This window comes from Malurus melanocephalus, unplaced genomic scaffold, assembly GCF_030028575.1.
Source record: "Malurus melanocephalus ecotype Western Australia unplaced genomic scaffold, MMel_1.1 scaffold_35, whole genome shotgun sequence".
In the NCBI taxonomy this organism is placed as follows: domain Eukaryota; kingdom Metazoa; phylum Chordata; class Aves; order Passeriformes; family Maluridae; genus Malurus; species Malurus melanocephalus.
In genome coordinates, this window is record NW_026623267.1 from 3,158,311 (window position 1) to 3,175,977 (window position 17,667).

Genomic DNA, 17,667 nt, shown 5'->3' on the forward strand with positions numbered 1-17,667 from the left:
GTCCCCAACTCCTGTGGGCTCTCTGAATWAATCCAGCCCTCCAGCATGTGAATTATTCCCTAAAATTGGATATGGTCCAGAGCTTCCTGGGGTATGTTCTCTCCTGTTCCTTGGGTCATTAACAAAGTTAAGCAATACCAGTTCTAGTTAAGGGTCTCAAAATGTGCCTGCATGGTTAAATGAACCGYATTTTTACATGTTGCTTTTTTCCCACTGTGCTTCTAAAGGATTTGTGTTTTTCATCTTGCTTGCTGAGCTTTTTATGAAGGTGAGACTTCTGTTTCACCACAGAATAAAGAATTGCAGTTATGTGCCCATTTTCCCTGGCTTCCCAACTGCCCATGACTATAAATACATCAATCATTTTATTTAGCTGCTATTCTGTACCTTTAAAATGTGGTTAATGTTTCTAAAGCACTGTGAARTGCTGTAGTGAAAAACTGCCAAGTAGCATTAAATAAAGATTTGTGCTTCTGGAATTTAAAAATAAAAGCCTGATGTTTCARATATGAAAAAAAAAGGAAAATCAGAATTAAATAATTTTATAATTCCAATTCTAAATGCATCAATGTCARAAAAGCCTCCATCTTCTCTCTTATGATGGCTGATGGCCTAATAAAGCAGTTTGTGTTCCATCCTGGGTGTTAAACTGATTAATGAGCATTTGCTCCTGATGATCTTCAAAAACAAGCCCAGACCAGCCAGCCAGTACTGACAGGCCTGATGCAGAAATTCTCTTGATCTTGAGTAGTTCTCATCATATGGCCGCAATTGAAGACAGCTTTTGAAGTCAGTCTCAAATGTATTTTTTCCCTTCCAAGAGGAATACACAACTAGATTTAGGTGTGCTGACAGGCTGTCTGTAAGGGTTCATCCTTGAAGAGGAGAGGTGCTCCTAGTCAGTATTACCAAGACCTCACCTCCAGGCAAAGCCAGAGCTCCTAACTCAGGATACATTTATCATTTATTTTGTCATCAAAGATGCTGACTGTTACTCACCAAGTATTTTTGATACCTATGGTGAACCATTTGACTGACAGCTGGCAGGGAAGTGAAAAATGCCATAATATTTCTCCTTCACACAGTGTCATGCTATAAACCTGTCATGCAGGGAACTGGCATTGTGCTGGCATTACAGGTGGTCTGGGTGCCATGGACTTTCTCTGACAGGCTTTTTGCCAAGGAACACGTAGCAGCACTGAGCAACTACCATTTTGCAAGAGATGGCTTTCAACCAAATGTAGAAATGGCAGAAGTATGCCACATTGAACTTCTCATTTCCAGGGAAGTGGAGCGTGTTTTGTGATGAACTTAATGATGAATTTAGTGAGAGTTTCTTGCATTTGTCTGGGTTTAAATAAATGATGGTCTCTTTGAAGAGCCCTTTGTGAGAAGTTCCATTGCTGTCCTGACTGACAAATGACTGACAGATTCCTGTGGTAGGAAAGAAAATTACTGCACTACAGGTTATGTTTAACCAATTCTGATAGACCATCCTTTCAATAGCTTTCTTTAGCTTAAAAAAAAAATAAAACCAAAAAAACCCCAAAAAAACCAACTTTGCATTTGTGAAGGATAATGGCAAATGAGCTGCATTTCTGCTCCTTCATGCTGAAAGTTGAGTTTCCGGTCATTCCAGAGGGCTGAGCATAAAAGGCACTTGCTCTGRTTTTTCATTAAACCTGTCAGAACTGCCACCTCTCTTTCACGGCCTGACAGCACAGGCTTTTGAGTTCACTGGAGAATGCACTCTGGAAAGCTTGTCCAGCACCAGTCTGATGTGCAGGACAGTGGGGGGCTGCWGTGTGAGCTTCATCTGATCCGGTCAGGGTGGGTGTCCTTATCTCTGAGCCATCTCGTGTGACTGGCACATGCTGTGTGACAGACTGCAGCTGTCACTGCGATGGTAAATAATTTATCATACACTCCTTTGAACACAGCAGAGGATGGATTGCAAAGGTGGATTGAATGTAGCCTTTTTTAGCTGTCCCACCGACTCTCACGCTTCTCTGTGCACTGKGAAACTACAGAGAAGCTGTGCAAGCTGCTTGCATCCTGACAAGCCTTCCCTATGTGCAGTAAGGTAAGGCAGGCTTATTGCTGTCTGACTGACATCTTCCACRTGGGAATGAAGAAACCAGCTCTTCTCAACTGTGTGAGTATAAAACCAACTCTCCTGGCTTTTTCCATGTCATGCAGGACTGGGTTTATAACTGTGAGTGTGGCCGTAAGGTAGGTAACGAAACTGTCTTTAAAATTTTATCTTATTTGTGCAGGACAGAACTGAAAAACCTGAAGAACTTGCTTTTCATAGATTCATTTGAACAAAGAAAACTCTTCATTTATGATGGCTATGAGACAAGTGAGAAATAAATATGCACACACATTCACCTGTTTCTCCAAGTAACAAGATAAGGAAATCTGTGTGGTAACAGCAAATGTTTTCATCAAGTGAAAATAATCTCAGCTAGCATGGATTATAATAACAGGATTTTGCTCAGACTCTACTATATATGGCCTAAGTAATGGAAATACTAAGYATGCTGAAAAGATATAAATTATTTATAAGGAGAAATGCATTTAAAATTGTCATGGCACTTTATTAACTTTTCACCCAGGTGGGGATTGTTGTTGCAACACAATAGACTTTGCTTGTTTGTTTTTTGTTTTTGTTTTTGTTTTTTTTCCTTTTTAAAAAATTTTTGGTTGGTTTGTTTTTTTTTGCTAAAGATTACCGATTCATGTGGAAAGTCTTTAGATGACATCTTTCATGACCAAACTGCTACATAATTTTAAAATAAGAAAGTTCTGCTGTCAATACTGATTGATGCATTACTATTATTTTCCTAKATTTCATTTGCTTCCTTTCAATTTTTTGTTACAATGCTTGTCAGTCTTAGAACATGTTCTGCATGTTTAATATTTGATATTCAGAGAAATTGCACATATGCTTTTGCTTCAGTACTTAAAAGCATTATTCTCATAAAKAAACCTGTAGCTAGCTGCAACAGACCTGTTTATTTATTTTCTGCCTCATTCTGATAGCTATTGCTGCATTTATTTTTTATTAATAAACTCTTCTTTTGTTGCTTACACCACACCCTTGTATTTGGGATGTTTTCATCCAGCTTTTACTAGTTCCATCCCCTGTAGTATCCATCAGGGACTTTATTAAAGACAGTGTCTTTTATCCAATCATTCAACAGAGWAAAAATAATCCTTTATAACCCAGCAATTCCTCCTGGAACAGACCARTTGAGAGTTATTCTTGACAGTTTTAATTCTACATAATTTTAAAATTCCCATCAGGCCACGGAGAATGAGAAGCAGAAAGTACATATGTTTGAGAGATTTCTGATAAAATGTGTGATTCTCCACCTTCAGAGTGCACATGAGAACTTGGTCCAAAAGGAGTTCTCAGGTCCCTTTGTCACAGGTAGATCAGGATATGGTTCCACCCCTGTTAAGGACACACCACCCCTGTCTTGTCTTTGTCCCAGACTCTGGGAGTCCAGCAGCATCTCTGCAAATCCATTTCCTTACTGCTGCTCAGGAGAGAGACAGCCCCATCAGGACCAGCATTTGAAATCATGATGTTRCTGATAGWATCTATGAAMGAGCTAAATTACTTGCTTCCCATGYTTATTGTTCTGAGAAAATAAAGTTGCTCAGAGTATTGCAGTAMAGAGTACTGGATAACCATGGCTGTGCACCACCGTGCTGAAACTGCTTCTGTGTTCTCTTTGGAGGGGATTTCTCAGCTAAATCCACACCATGATGTCCATAGCACASCCTTGAGAGGAGAGAAGTTAAAAATGCCCTCACCCCATTGTATGAATGTCTGCAGAAGCAGCTCTTCTTCTGGAAAACTGCATCCCAACAAATCCAGCTCTGATTCTTGGGGCTGGTGGATACAGTCATATRGAGACTTGTCATCTGCTGCAGCTGGAATTGGATGTTCCAGATTTCCCAGATGAGCAATGTGATTATATGGTAAGAGGTCGTCTCGTTTGTTTCAACCAGTGAATGTTTAATTAATCTATGTTATATGAAATTTTCTTCAACAAGAAATTTGGTGCTTGACTGGATTTCAGAAAACACAAATAACCAGTACTCAGGACAGGACATTTTCTTAAGGAAAGTGGACAAAATGGAGCGTTTTTCACATTCCTGGTGACCACGCTCACTGGGGCTCTCAGCACTGCTTCCTATGTGGCTCCATGCTGAAGACAATTTCAATAAAACAATGGGCAAATACAGTTTCTTAATGCAAAAGAGATTTAATTTGGATGACTGTATGTTTTGGCAGTAGACATCTCCATGAAAGAAATGTTTCTTTTATRTTGTCAGTTAGGTTCCTGAACCAAAATCAAGTGAAGCACCTGAAGTCTTCAAAGAAAAGTTTCAGGGTGCCTTGGTATACGGCAAACATTAAATTTTTCCTGTGTTTTGTTTTGTGAAAGATAAAATTGTTTTGACTGAAATCTTCTGAGAACGAAAAGGAAAAATGTGAAGAATAAAGCAGGAACTGGCCTGAGAAAGTCTGGCACAGGGCTCAGCACAATGCATTTAACTTTGACAGTGTTTTATGAGCAAGTGAAAAGACGCCCTAAATCAAAGATGTTGGTGACCAGTAACAGACATTGCCCTCTCAGTCAGCCAGGGGAGGTTTACTTTCAAGTGAATTAAGAGTTAAGATTATGATAAGAATTCTGTAGCAATTAAAAAAGAATCAAGCTAACAGGTAATAAGATGGCTAYTGTAAGAAATTCGTCATATTAGTGGCCTTTTATGGTCATCTGCATTCATAGCCATAAATTTCTACTCAGATTGCTGTCCTTCCAATGAAAATGTTTGACTAAGAGCTTGGTCTGTTTTTTTTATAAGTAAAGAGCTTGTTCTCAAGAAATAAGTAGTCTTTCCTTTGGGAAACAAGAACAACAAAAAATGTAACCAAGCAGAACTGRATAACTGTTTGCATTACTTTACGCTGTATTTATATGTTTTTTTTTTTAAATCTAGGCAAAATGTGCTTGGGTGGAAGATTGTATTTATTTATGTATTTGATAACTAATATAGCAAAAGCTATTCCAAAATCCAAGTTGAAACAGAAATGTTAAATGAGGACTTTCACCGAGGAACAACGTGGATATACCTACCTGAAATATGTCTTAGCTATAAAAGTACTTTAAGCTGAACACTGGGGCTTAAATGTGAGCAATTATCTAAGGCAGGTGGGATTTTTGTTACCTCCCCCTCCAGCTGGGCCAATTCTCTATTGAATAAGTCACCCAGGAGAGATTCCTGAGGTTGAGTCATTGTGCTAGACAGACCCTTTTGCAGTGGTCTATTCTTCTGTTCACAAGTGAAAATTATGAGAAAGTGCTTGAGAACAGTTTGGACAAGAGGTGTCGGGTGTGACCTAACAAATTACTTGAGAAAATGCTGAGATACTGGGGGGAAACTTCTCAACCCCCCCAAAACGTGCTCAGTTGTTTCTTGGTTTTGCCAGATAGTTTTCTGCTTGGCAGTTCCTGAAACATCTGAGGCCRTGCTCCTTTGCTTTCTCTGTGAGTATTCTTATCTGAGTATTTTGGTACCTTTGTATCTGCCCAGGCTACAGAAAGGAGCTGAGTACTTTTTTGTGGCTTTATTGTGATTTGTTCTCAAAGCCTCATACACACTGTGCTTGAAAGGGATACATGGCTCCTGTTTTTCAGGGATGTGGTGGCAGAGCAGCTTCTTGTATTCAGTAACTCACAATTCAGTTGGTGCTATGAAAAATCTGCAGTGAATCAGGTGAGCGCCTATGGCCTTGAATATCTTACTGGAGAGAACAGTAAAAAAAGTACAGCAGAGGCACAAGGTAATAAAAGCAGATATTGAATTATATTCAAGGCAGAGATAAGGTTTATTAGCTTGGATGTAATGTTGTGCAATGGTTCTTCTGGCATGCAATTAGTTTTCACTGAGAAAATCTGGGTTATTATGGGCCTTGTGCAGGTCRGTGTGACTGGGTTTATCTGCCCTCATCTTCAAGAAGCCCCAGCAAGGATTTGGATGAACTCCACAGATGAAAACCTACAGAAATGTTTACATGGATGCTACTGGACAAATGTTCTTGCTGAGAAACTAAGGGAAATCTGATGATCCAGGCCAAAGCTGATATTTCCAGACCCCCCACTGTGGCTGTGTGTTGCTGTTTGGATAATGTACCTGTGTCATGTCCCTGAGTGCAACCGTGTCTGTCCTCCAAACCACTTGTCTCTTGGATTGAATTGCTTGTACCTGGTATTTCTGTTTAAGATAATGGTACTTTTGAATATGAGGAACTGAAACTTTGTTGTTGTCGTGGTCTATAACCATGGTAGGTGTTTTGTACTTTTGTTTAAATTGAAAAATTCCCCATGACTCAGTCCATTCAAGTTTTGGGGGTTCCATGGTGAACAAGCATGCACACACAAATGTTTTCCTTGAGATATTATTCACATGAATGTAGAGGATTTGTTGCAGCTTGGTAAACAATACTGAACATATACTRAAAACTTGCCTGGATTTTTTAAATACTTGCTCAGGAAAAGGCTGATACTTTGCTCTCATAATATGACCTTGCCTCAGAGTAAAAAATGTGACATTCAGAATTATGGATAAAGAAGGGTCACTAGACAACAATACCTCAGGGYTTGTCTTTATATTTTGAGCATGTTTGTCTCTGGGAGTTCTCTGACAATTAGTYAATGGCTGAGGAATTAAAACTTTAGACTGAAATATGGAGGGAGGTAATAGGGCACCTCTTCATTCTTAGTTAGTCCCAAAAGGCAGCCTCCCTCGTGGTCCCCTGGGATAACTGAGTACAGCAGAGATGTGACCAGGGCATTAGAGACATCACGTCAGGGCAGTTTAGCTTGATTGAAACAAAAGCAATGTGATTATCTTAGAGCTGGGCTGCTACATACACAGGGAAGAACTAGATGTATTTTAAAATTAAACAATAAAACATTAAAGAAAAACACATGGTATTACAAAATTTACTTAAAAATAAATGTCTCAAATTTTCCATCCTCTGGAGTTYATTTAAGAAAATTGAATTGTGCTGGAGTCTGTACCCTGTTCATCCTGCAGTAAATCCAATGTTAGCAACACTGACTGAAGCTGATAATCAGGTTGATTTTTTCCCTCTTTTTTCCATTGTACCAGGCCATCATGTTCTATATGACATTTAACACACAGATCAGGCATCACTTCAGACCTGCCTACATGGCTGTATCCCTCTTTGTTCTGGAAAGAGGCTCTCCTGGAGCATCTCTGCTTAGCAGCAGCCATCACCTTCTAATTTCCAGTTTCCAGTGCTGAGAAGTTCAGTTGCCTTTGTTCTTGATCCAAATGCAGTCTCTGCTTGCAGAAGCCATCCATTCCCTTCATGATCTACAGTCCTCCATGGCAACACACTGTTCCTTCTTCCAGCCCTTTTCTGCAGCTCTTCAGGCCGGTTTCATCTACATAACAATGCGTGACCCAAACAGTGCAGAGCTCCCTTGGGTTGGTGTGAGTGGGTTTTGGTAGCAAGAGGCTGCAGGAGGACCTTCTGTGAGAAGCTGCTAGAAKCTTCCCCCGTGTCTGACAGAGCCAATGCATCCAGCTCCAGGAGGAACCCACTGCTGAGCCAGTCAGCAATGGTGGCACCTCGGGATAACAGATTTAAAAAGGGTGGGGAGGGGAGGAAGGAGAACGGCTGTGGAGACAACAGCCAAAGAGAAAGGTGAGAACATGTGAGAGCAACAGCTCTGCAGACACCAAGGTCAGTGAAGATGGAGGGGGAGGAGGTGYTCCAGGTGCCAGAGCAGATTTCCCTGCAATGCATGGGGGTCCCTGGTGGAGCTGATATTTGCTTTCTGCCCCTGGAGACCCCCATGCCAGAGACGTGGTGCCCAAAGGAGACAGTGATCCTGGGGAAAGCCCATGRTGGAGCAGGCTMCYGGCRGGACYTGTGTATCCATGGAGAGAGAAGCCCACTCTGGAGCAGGTTTGATGGCAGGACTTGTGACMCCACAGGGGACCCAWMGGAACAGCCTCTTCCTGTAGGGCTGCATTCCATGGAAGGGATCCATGCTGGAGCAGTTCATGAAGAGCTGTAGCCTGTGGGAGGCACTCAAATCAGAAAAGTTCATGGAGGACTGTCTCCATGAGGGACCTGGAGCTGGAGCAGGGGAAGAGTGTGAGGAGTCCTCCCTCTGAGGAGAGAGGAACAACAGGGACAGTGTGTGATGAACTGACCTCAGCCCCCTTTTCCTGTCCCCCTGCACCACAGTGAGGGAAGCAGGTAGAGAATTCAAGATAAAGTTAAGCCCAAGAAGAAAGGAGGGGTGGGGGAAAGGCATTTTTAAAATTTTGGTTTATTTGTCATTAGTCACTCTGATTTGATTGGTAACAAATTCTCTTTCCCCAAGTCAAGACTGTTTTCCCTGTCACAGTAATTGCTGAGTGATGTTTCTCTATCTACACCCACGAGCCTTTCGTAGTGTTTTTTTTTCTCTCTCTCCAGCTGCAGAGGGGAGGGATAGAGGGGTTTTTGTGGGCACCTGGGGTCCAGCCAGGGTCAGCCCACCACAAGAGTATCACTGTACTAATATTCAGGCATTGGCAGCTGGTGACAGAGACTAGGAAATAGCAATTTGCTATYTAATATAACTTTTACTCAGACTATTTATAGCAGTCACAGTTATTTCTTACCATTATCCTGAAGGGAAAATGCGCAATTTCAGATTTGACTGTAGTGTGTTTACTGCAGAAGAAATAAATAATTCTGTTGGCATTTCTAAAAATATTATTAGCTGATGAGTCAGAGAAGAATTTCATTTTCATAAATGTTAAAGCTGGAAGACTGGGATTATCATTATCAGTGTGTCTGACCTGTGACTCTGTCATGTCTTAGGAGAGGCTGCCTGGTAATCCTGAGTCAATTTGTAATTAAACGGGAAGATTCTTCAGAGGAGACTGAACAAAGGGCCCAAACCACATTTTTGCAATTAGCTGAATGTTATTTCATGCAAACAAACAGAAGGTACACCCCACAGACAAGCCTGAATATGGTGATTCATCATTTTAATTAAAAATTGTAAGACATTAACATTTACTAATTTCTGATAGCTCAGTRCAAATTTTTAGAACATCATGCATAACCGTGAACCACTATGTCCATGTGTTTATACGTATATGTGCGTGTATATATATATATTTATACAGATAAGGCAATGAAACATATTTCTATTTATAGGAATCTAAGCCTTACTAAGAACCTGTATCAGCTGTGGGAGGTGTGTAAATAGAAAAGGAAGCAGCTGGGATMAAATGAAAACACATAAACTAATCAAACTCTAGACTGCAATAAAAGCTGCCACGGAAGAAGAAAATGAAAACTAAAAATTAACACCACACAGAGCAAAAGATCAATATTTTATTGACTGGACAACAGACTGCTATGCACTCGTTGGTCAGTCATTATCTGTATTGATTTTATGCCACTGCAGTTCAGCCCTGGCTCAGCCACATGCACATATATTAATTTTTTCCCGCTTTTCCACCTAAAGTAATGTCTGTCTTCAATATGAATAAAGACCACTTAAGTCAGCTAAATTATTCTATGCATTCAAGGCCAGATCYAAAGAAGAATGACTTGAAGACACGTGAGGTGAGGACTCAAGGCTCTGCTGAACAGAGCAGAACCTGCCATCCTGAACATCACTGCTCATCCACAGCAGCCCAGTACATGAGCCAGGCCACAGTGACATGCACATGGAAGAAGGMAGAAGATGGATGTTTGTAACTCAGCTCTAGATGACCTTTAATAGTGAACATTTGAGTGTTGGAGATCAGCAAGCAGATAAAAAGAGACTACCAGCTATCTAGAAACCAAGATCTTGCACTGCCAGTGAAAGCTGCTGATCTTGCAATGACAGCATCACTAATTCTTGACACAGAATTAACGAACATGTGTGGCTAATGAGGAAAGGAATCAGGAATTGGTCCTGGAGCCTGCTGTCCATGAGCAGAGGGATGGACTGGGAGTCGCAGACCAAGCAGGGCTGAAAAGGAAAGGCCCTTAACAGGGTTTTGATTGCTGGCAGAGCAGTCTTCAAGGGAGGAAAGCACCAGGTTAAAGGCACCAGTGTGAGTTGGATCTTGTGGCAGTTAATAAAAATATGTATGTTACACCTGTATTTGAGGGTGTAGCAAAGACAATGGAAACAGAGCCTCAAGGCATATTAGTTATGGGAAAATGTACATCAGCACTAATCTTGGGCAATCCTCAGCTCTTGCAGCAGTTAAAAATATAGATTTATTTATGTTACAGAGCAACTATGCCTAAAAAAATTAAGTACAGTTACCCAATTTTTAGAAAGGACCTGTGCCATGGTGTTTTGGATTACTTCTTTGGATAGCAATCACAGTAAGGGRAGGAAAATGACCTCCTTTCTCTATCTGGCCCTTGGAATGGGCCTCTCTCTGGTCCTCAGTGTRAAAGCATCTCCCACTCACAATTTCTACCTGCTTTGTCAGCATCTTTTTTTTGCCTGAAGTATGGAAGAATGTAATATTTTACAAGATGTTCTCTTCAGTGTTATGATCCAAAAGAAAAATGCAGGTGCCCAACGTTCCATGCCAAGATGTGCATCTGTGAATCAATGCTAATGCCTCATCATTATTAATATGGCAAACAGATTTGCACAATCCTCTTTGGTTCAGAGGTGGTAAAAGATAAATTTTTAAGCTTCTAACAGCAGAGTGCAGTGTGTCACAAGGAAAACATACTGGAGTTAGATTTAAAATATCTACAAATCTTTTCTGCATAATTTTCTTAACCAGTATGGGTTGGTTGTTTAATTTTTGTTTATAAGCAATCGAGAACTGACAGAATTAAACTGATGATGGAAAGCTACTTGAATGGCTAAATAACTGTAATAATACCTTTTATGTGGTTTTCTTACAGCAGAGCAATGAACTACATGGTTACACAGTGAGAATAATGCAGTTGCACAGCTTTCCACAGAACTATGAAGCAGAGCCACATTTGTAGCAAAGGATGTCATCCTGCTGAGTGAGGAATTCCTGGCCCACCAGGGAGACAGAGCACTTGGCACAGTTAAAGCATTCCCCATGCCACTGGCGCTCCTCAAATGAGATGTATTTGGCACCTCCGAGAGCTGAAAGAGATTATGAAAAAAAAAATATGTGAATCCGGTATTTMTTGGCACAGTTTAGAAATACAAGAGATTACTTCCCGATGTATGATCAGGTCATCATTCATATAGCAAACAAACAAATGAACAAAAACCCATACTCTGAAATATTCTTTGTTGGCTGAATTAAAAAAATCACTTTAGAATTAGGTGAGAAATATTTCAACCAATGCCACAAGTCACTTGTTTGCCTATCCCATTATGAGATCTGAACACATTGGGTTTATCAGAATGTCCATTCGGGTTTGCTGTTCTTTCCTACAAACTCTCATGAAATTTATTTGCATTATGTTGAAACATATAGTTTCTATAAAACACTGAATGAAATAATTTAATATTTTTCCCCTAAATTTCTTCAAGATGGATTCTTTGAGAATTACCAGACCATGAGATTCCTAGCAGAAGTATCTGAAATAAAATCTTGAGGTTTGGAGGAATTTGAATATTTTTTGGTGGGTTTTTCTTTTGTTTCATTGATTTTGATTTTTTTTTTTGTCAATCATGAGCATATGATTGGGTATTCATAATTTATTTATCCAGTGACATATGCAACATGCACCTGTAAGAATCAGGCTGTAATTTACAACAGTTGACTCCACACATTATAGGATTAAGATGCAGAACACCAGCAAATGCTCTCAGAAAACTTCAGCTACCACAGGCCAGTGACATATATGTCTAATTACAAATCATATAAGTATACAAGGATGCATGCAATAGAGCTTTGTTGCATTTGGCAAGCTTTCTAATTTGACAGGTGTGCCTTACCAGCAGGCAGTTAATCTGTGTTCAGTTTGATCATATTTGCATTTACAAACAAAACTGAAGAAATCACAGAGGGACTTGTGTGTACTGTCRTGGGAAGGGGGAAAAAAATGCCTTTTTTATAAACTTAAGGAGGAATTTTACTACAGAAATCTCTAAATCAAATGATGGAGGAACTCTTTGGGCACATAAAGCAACTCCTCATCAGTAAGGGAACATTTGTGCTCAGTCTGTCCTAGCATGATACAATGCATGAGACACAGAGAGAGTCTCTCTGGTAGTTAAGTCCTTCAGTCTTTCATTTTGATGGGAGTATTTTTTTTTTCTGAAGTAAAAGCCTGCTTTGAGAGGATTCATTGCTGTCCAGTCCCCTCTAGAAGACAAGACTCACCTGTTATAGGTTTCATGCAAGCAGCACACTTCTTAGCGTAAAATTTGCTGTAGCAGTCTACACAGTACGGGTACTCATCTTGGGAAAGGAATCTTTGTCCAGACAGCTGGGTTTTACACCCAGCACACACAAAGCATTGTTTGTGCCAAGGCTGGTCATGGTAGGTCACTCCTCCAGAAGTAATTRCCTAGTGTGTTCACAAAGAGAGCAAAGAAACAAAGGTGTGAATCATGGAGGATCCTCCAGTCCTTCAGAAGTACTTCCASTTGGTTTCTCTCTTTCCACAAGCACAAGAGAAGGTGTGGTTACAAAATATTTTTTTCATTTGGACTATCCATTTAACCACCTCCATTTAATTATCTGCATTTAAGCTCAACGTGAGTTTGCTATTTTCAATTTTCTTTCACAGTATAATCTCATAATTTGTAATAAACATGTTATCTTTTAATGATTTTTTTTCTTTTCTATTGTAGATAAAGATTTAGAATARGGCATGCTCTCAGAAGAGAAATTCTCAGTGATGGGCAGCAGGTGAGAGAACTGATGCTGAGATAATAGTTTATCTCCAGCCAGTATCTTGCTGTCTCTCAAATGCAACAGTATTTTATATAGGAAGAAAGACAGTAAATAAACAGAAGTAAAACAGAAAKGAGATCTACACTGCCAGAAGAAGAAAAAAATGGTGTTTACGAGTGTCATCAGCTTCTCATTCCCRGTAATTCACTCACAGCTCTGCACTGGTTATTTCTGAAGAGGGAAATTTCCAGTTATTCTATRGCTCCCATATGTGTGGTAAAGAGCTGGTTTTACACAAGTTTTGAGAGACTGTACAGAGAAATTTCTATAAAGATGAGCTTTAAGATAGTGTTTCTATCAAGTCACATGCATGACAGGGAATGTATGAATGAAGGAATGAATGAATGAATGAATAGTATTGGAACAGGAGGAGAAAAAGCTGGAGAAACTTATGTAAAAATAGGGGTATCAAATCTCCCTGGGGAATACGGTTTCAGGAGAATAAAGAATAATACTGGATCATGTCAAACAATAAAGAGATTTAAATAGTACCTGATCCCCCTTTAACATTTCAGTTTTGGGCTACTTTGTAGTTACATTTGCTTTTCCATTAAAATGTAAAAATCACTGGTCCRAAATTCAAGATTCAGTTTGGCAATTTAATCACTTTGGACTCTATTCTCATGTATGGGAATTGATGCAAGTTGCAGAAGTAAAATGGTTTTACCTATTCTACAGGGGACTCAGCATTCCTAGAATTATAAGAAGCAAATACTGATTATTTCACATAGGTGCTGCTAACATCAATGYCTCTAATAATCATTGAGCATAATTACTATAATTGCCATGTTTTCATTTAATGCAAATTCAAGGCTAGATGTAGACACATGGGATTATGTAAAAGTACTTTCTAAAGTTTAACTACTGAAGAAAAATATAAGCATCATATTTTCCTTAAATTAAAAGCTTTTGTTAGAGGTAGAGGTTTACAGGTAAACATTAAAGAAGCACAGTAAATTATAAGTTATTTGATGAAGTGAAAACAAAAATGCTTCCAGAGTGATGCAGGTACTAAAGAATAAGTAAAATTCTGCCATAAAAAGTATTGTAAAGCATTTCTCTAGAGACCAGTACCACATTAGAATGGTATGATGCTTTGTCCATTTTCATCAACTAGAGAAAATTTTAAAACATGAGCAATCGAGGGAAAGAAGAACTGATTTACCTGCACTTGGGGGAATAAAGAATAAACTAATTTGAAACTAAGCTTTCTGGTACCCACAGGGGAAGCATCCTGTATTGAAGCAGTGGGACTCTTGACTGGTGCCATCACAATTGAATGTTCCTTGGTCTGCTAATTGCATAATACATTACAAGAAAAAAYAGCCAAAATTGTGAATGCTTTTGCTCAGCTTGGGTGGTTAATTATGCATGTAAAYACATCTGAAAAACGATGGAAAGAGAGGTATCTTTACCAAGGCAAAAGCAGAGATTTTGAAGAAAGAAGGAGTTTAGATAGCTTTTCATTTAACCTTTGCCAAAAATCACAGTCAATAACTAAAGAARCCCAAAGCCTTTCTTTTGGTAAATAAGTTTATTCCAAATATAATCAGTGTTAAATTGCTATTAACTAGAGTGGACAGCAGACACTGTCACAGTTGGCTTTCAGTGTCCAATGTCAAAAAGAAGACTCTGTTCCTACTCTTAATCTGCCAGACCTTTCACAAGATCCAGCCCTTTCCCCCATGAGCAATATTGTCTCATTAGGGCAATTTTTTCATTGTATGTTTAATTACCTTTTTGCAAGCRTAGCAATGGTGAGCAAATTGCTTCTCAAAACAGGGCACACAGTAATTCTCATTGTCTTTGGTGATTAATGGTTTTGTTCCCAATGGTTGACGACAATACTGGCAAACAAAACAGGATTCGTGCCAGGAGCTTCCCTTAAATTCCATTTTACGTGAACCTGAAAAAAGTAAAGTGAACAATCCCCTCAGATATAGCCTTGTAATAAGTGTCAAATGTTGGGAATGCTCTTGTTTTGAACCTTTTATCTCRGTATCGGGTTACCCAAGAAAACACTTTTCTTCAGTTTAATAGAGCTTCTAAGAATGCACTTGARATTTCAAGAACACATTCAGTGCCATATTATCATCTGGCAAAAGACCTGCTGAATTGCCCAAGCTGTGATTTTGAGAGTCTGCTCTTACAYGAGTCTTTTGGGTTTTCTTCTTTGTGATTATGCTTCAGTTGCTCAGTTTCTCTCAAGCCAGCCAACTCAGTGATAATGTTCAGGTACACAGCACTTTTCTAATTAGAGATTAATTTGTTGGATGTTTAGTACATTCATTATTGTCCTGTCTTCTGTCTTTCTTAAACAAAGGCTCATTCACTTATAAAAACATTATTTATCTTAATGGCTTAAATTGGTACCTTTCTAGAACTAAATATTTTTTTTTTCTGTGATACAGCACATTAGACCGCCTCCTCTTACAGCTCATCATTTCTGTCCTAGATCAACAATTCTTTTTTATCATGTTTAACTACATGATTTTGATGCAGCACAAGGACAGAAAGTTGCTCAGTTAAATGYTTGTCAGAGGAGTTTCAAGCCTTCATCTGTGCACAGTAAGGTAGGACTATTTGACAACATTTTTGTAAATTATAAACAATTTAGGCAGTTTATAATCCTTAAGGTGAACACAGCCATATTGCTACAATTTTTGCTTCCACTAATGCAGCTTTTACCTATAATGAAAAGGACACAAACTGTAAAAGCACAAATCAGTGCTACAGGTTGAACATGACATCAGTAATCTCATATCAATAGTAAGACAATTATTTTGCAGACTGGACTTTATTGTTTGGCCTTAAGAGATACTTAAAAATAAAATCCATATGTCACTGCCAAATTTACTGATGTTTTCTGTTCCAGAAGTTAAGGACCCACTTTCCTAAGCAAACAGCTTCCTTCTGCCACATATGATGCTGTGGCTTCTYTCAGGTGCCTGTGAAGAGGCAGATTTTGGGAAATCACTCTGCTGTATGAGCTTTGCTGATGCGCTAGTGATGAAGTCTGGAGGATGTCCTGAACAGACACAATCAAAAGCTGAGAAGCAGTTTAGTGGAAAGTGCAGAATTTTCAAGGCTGCTAATGGTAGGATATTATAAGTCTATCAATATACTTATTGATATACTTATCAATAAGTCTATTGTAAACATGGGCAATGTTGTAAAATGGACTTGTATTCATTTTAGTAAAAATGCTGCTAATGATTTGAAGGCAAATTACCATATTTTAAAAATTTAAACAAAAATATTTCTGAGTGAAAGCAATAGCATAAAGAACACAAGCACAGGGTCTGGTCAATGTGGAAATGCAGATGATCTGTCTAAACTGGCCCTCCTGCTCACAATAGCTCAGTTTGTCTACCTGTGYTCACAGTGGAATATACCTCCTAAGAACTGCCACAGAACCAAGGACATCACATGAGCAGATTTTACCCTGCACTGAACTCTTAATATTTTTATAAGGAATCATGAGACCTGTCAGTGATAGAGGAGAAGTGTCTGCCTGCCCTCTCCTCACTGCTGGGAGAGTGCTACAYGCAAAGTCACCTCAAAGCTGTTCTGAAAGTCAAGAACTTGCAGCTCTGTTATTCCAGGAGGTGAGTGTAATTAAAAACACTGTTCCATTTTCCCCCAAAGGGTCCCTGTTGACTTACCRGGCATAATTGTCTTCTGGCAGTGAAAACACTTGGATGAATACTCATCAGAGTAGCATTCAGTGCACAGCAGCACCTCGTCCTTGGCAGCGAATGGCTTCTCCACAAGTGAGCGACTGCACTTGGCACACCTGAAGCACCCCTCATGCCAGTGGCGGCCTTTGTAGGCCAGATCCTTGGAGAAAGCAAGTTCACATTCATAAAAACRTTAGTGTTTTCATCCTTCAGCTCCTTCCAGACTTAAAATGAAAAATGGATCAATTGCAGTGGTGGATCCAGCCAGAGGTGCTCTCAGGAAAGGTGTAGGTACCCAATGTCACACCAGTGTGTTGATCTCTCACAGAGACCATTAGGAGCTGCTTTGGCAGACACAGTGCTCCTTTCTTATGTAACTTCCTTATGTATGTTTTATTGGATGAATCGTTTTATATATTACAGTTGTCTTTCACCAGGAAACCAGAGATCAACATTTTTAATATGYGCAGACCACTGCACAGGAAGTCCATTTTCTATAGAATTTGAAAGTAACCTTATGTATTTCAGTGTTACTACTTCTTCTTCCAGCTGACATGACATAATGCTAAGCTATGGCAAAGAATGAGCAATGAAAATCTCATTGAGAACAAAATGATTATTAGGAAGACTAAAAAACAATCATTGCTTTTGTTTACATCGGATATAAATCCTCCTGAAAAGCTGGCCGAAAAAACATGTAAGATTCAGTGGGCTTAGGGGATGAAAGAGCTAATAGTAGATGTATGAAATCCTGACTTAGAATTTGAAAAAAACACCAAACAGCAGATTTAATTTTTCCACAGTTATAAAAGCAAGGGAAAATGCACTTCCAAAAAACCCTCCCACCTTCAAAAATGAACCATATCCTTTCAGATGTCTTTTATAAGTAAGAAACACAAAAGGGCACAAGTCCTGTCTCATTGTTCTCCTTTTTCAAGTTCTCGCCTTTTAAAGTGCTAAAAATTAAGAAATACCAGGCTTCAAGAGGTGCTGAGCACTTACCACTTTAATTTTCTTT

General features: G+C 39.3%; 1 protein-coding gene across 2 annotated transcripts in view; it reads right to left on the reverse strand.

Moving 5' to 3' along the window:
• Positions 1-9,229: 9,229 nt before the first annotated feature.
• FHL5 (four and a half LIM domains 5) overlaps positions 9,230-17,667 on the reverse strand; it is a 23,289-nt gene continuing 14,851 nt past the window's right edge. For both annotated transcript variants that reach the window (XM_057364113.1, XM_057364112.1), the window contains exons 3-6: positions 16,635-16,809; positions 14,706-14,875; positions 12,394-12,580; positions 9,230-11,201 (exon numbers count right to left, since the gene is read on the reverse strand). In XM_057364113.1, the coding sequence (XP_057220096.1) occupies positions 11,050-11,201; positions 12,394-12,580; positions 14,706-14,875; positions 16,635-16,809 (684 nt within the window). In that variant the 3' untranslated portion in view covers positions 9,230-11,049. The remainder of the gene's footprint in view (positions 11,202-12,393; positions 12,581-14,705; positions 14,876-16,634; positions 16,810-17,667) is intronic.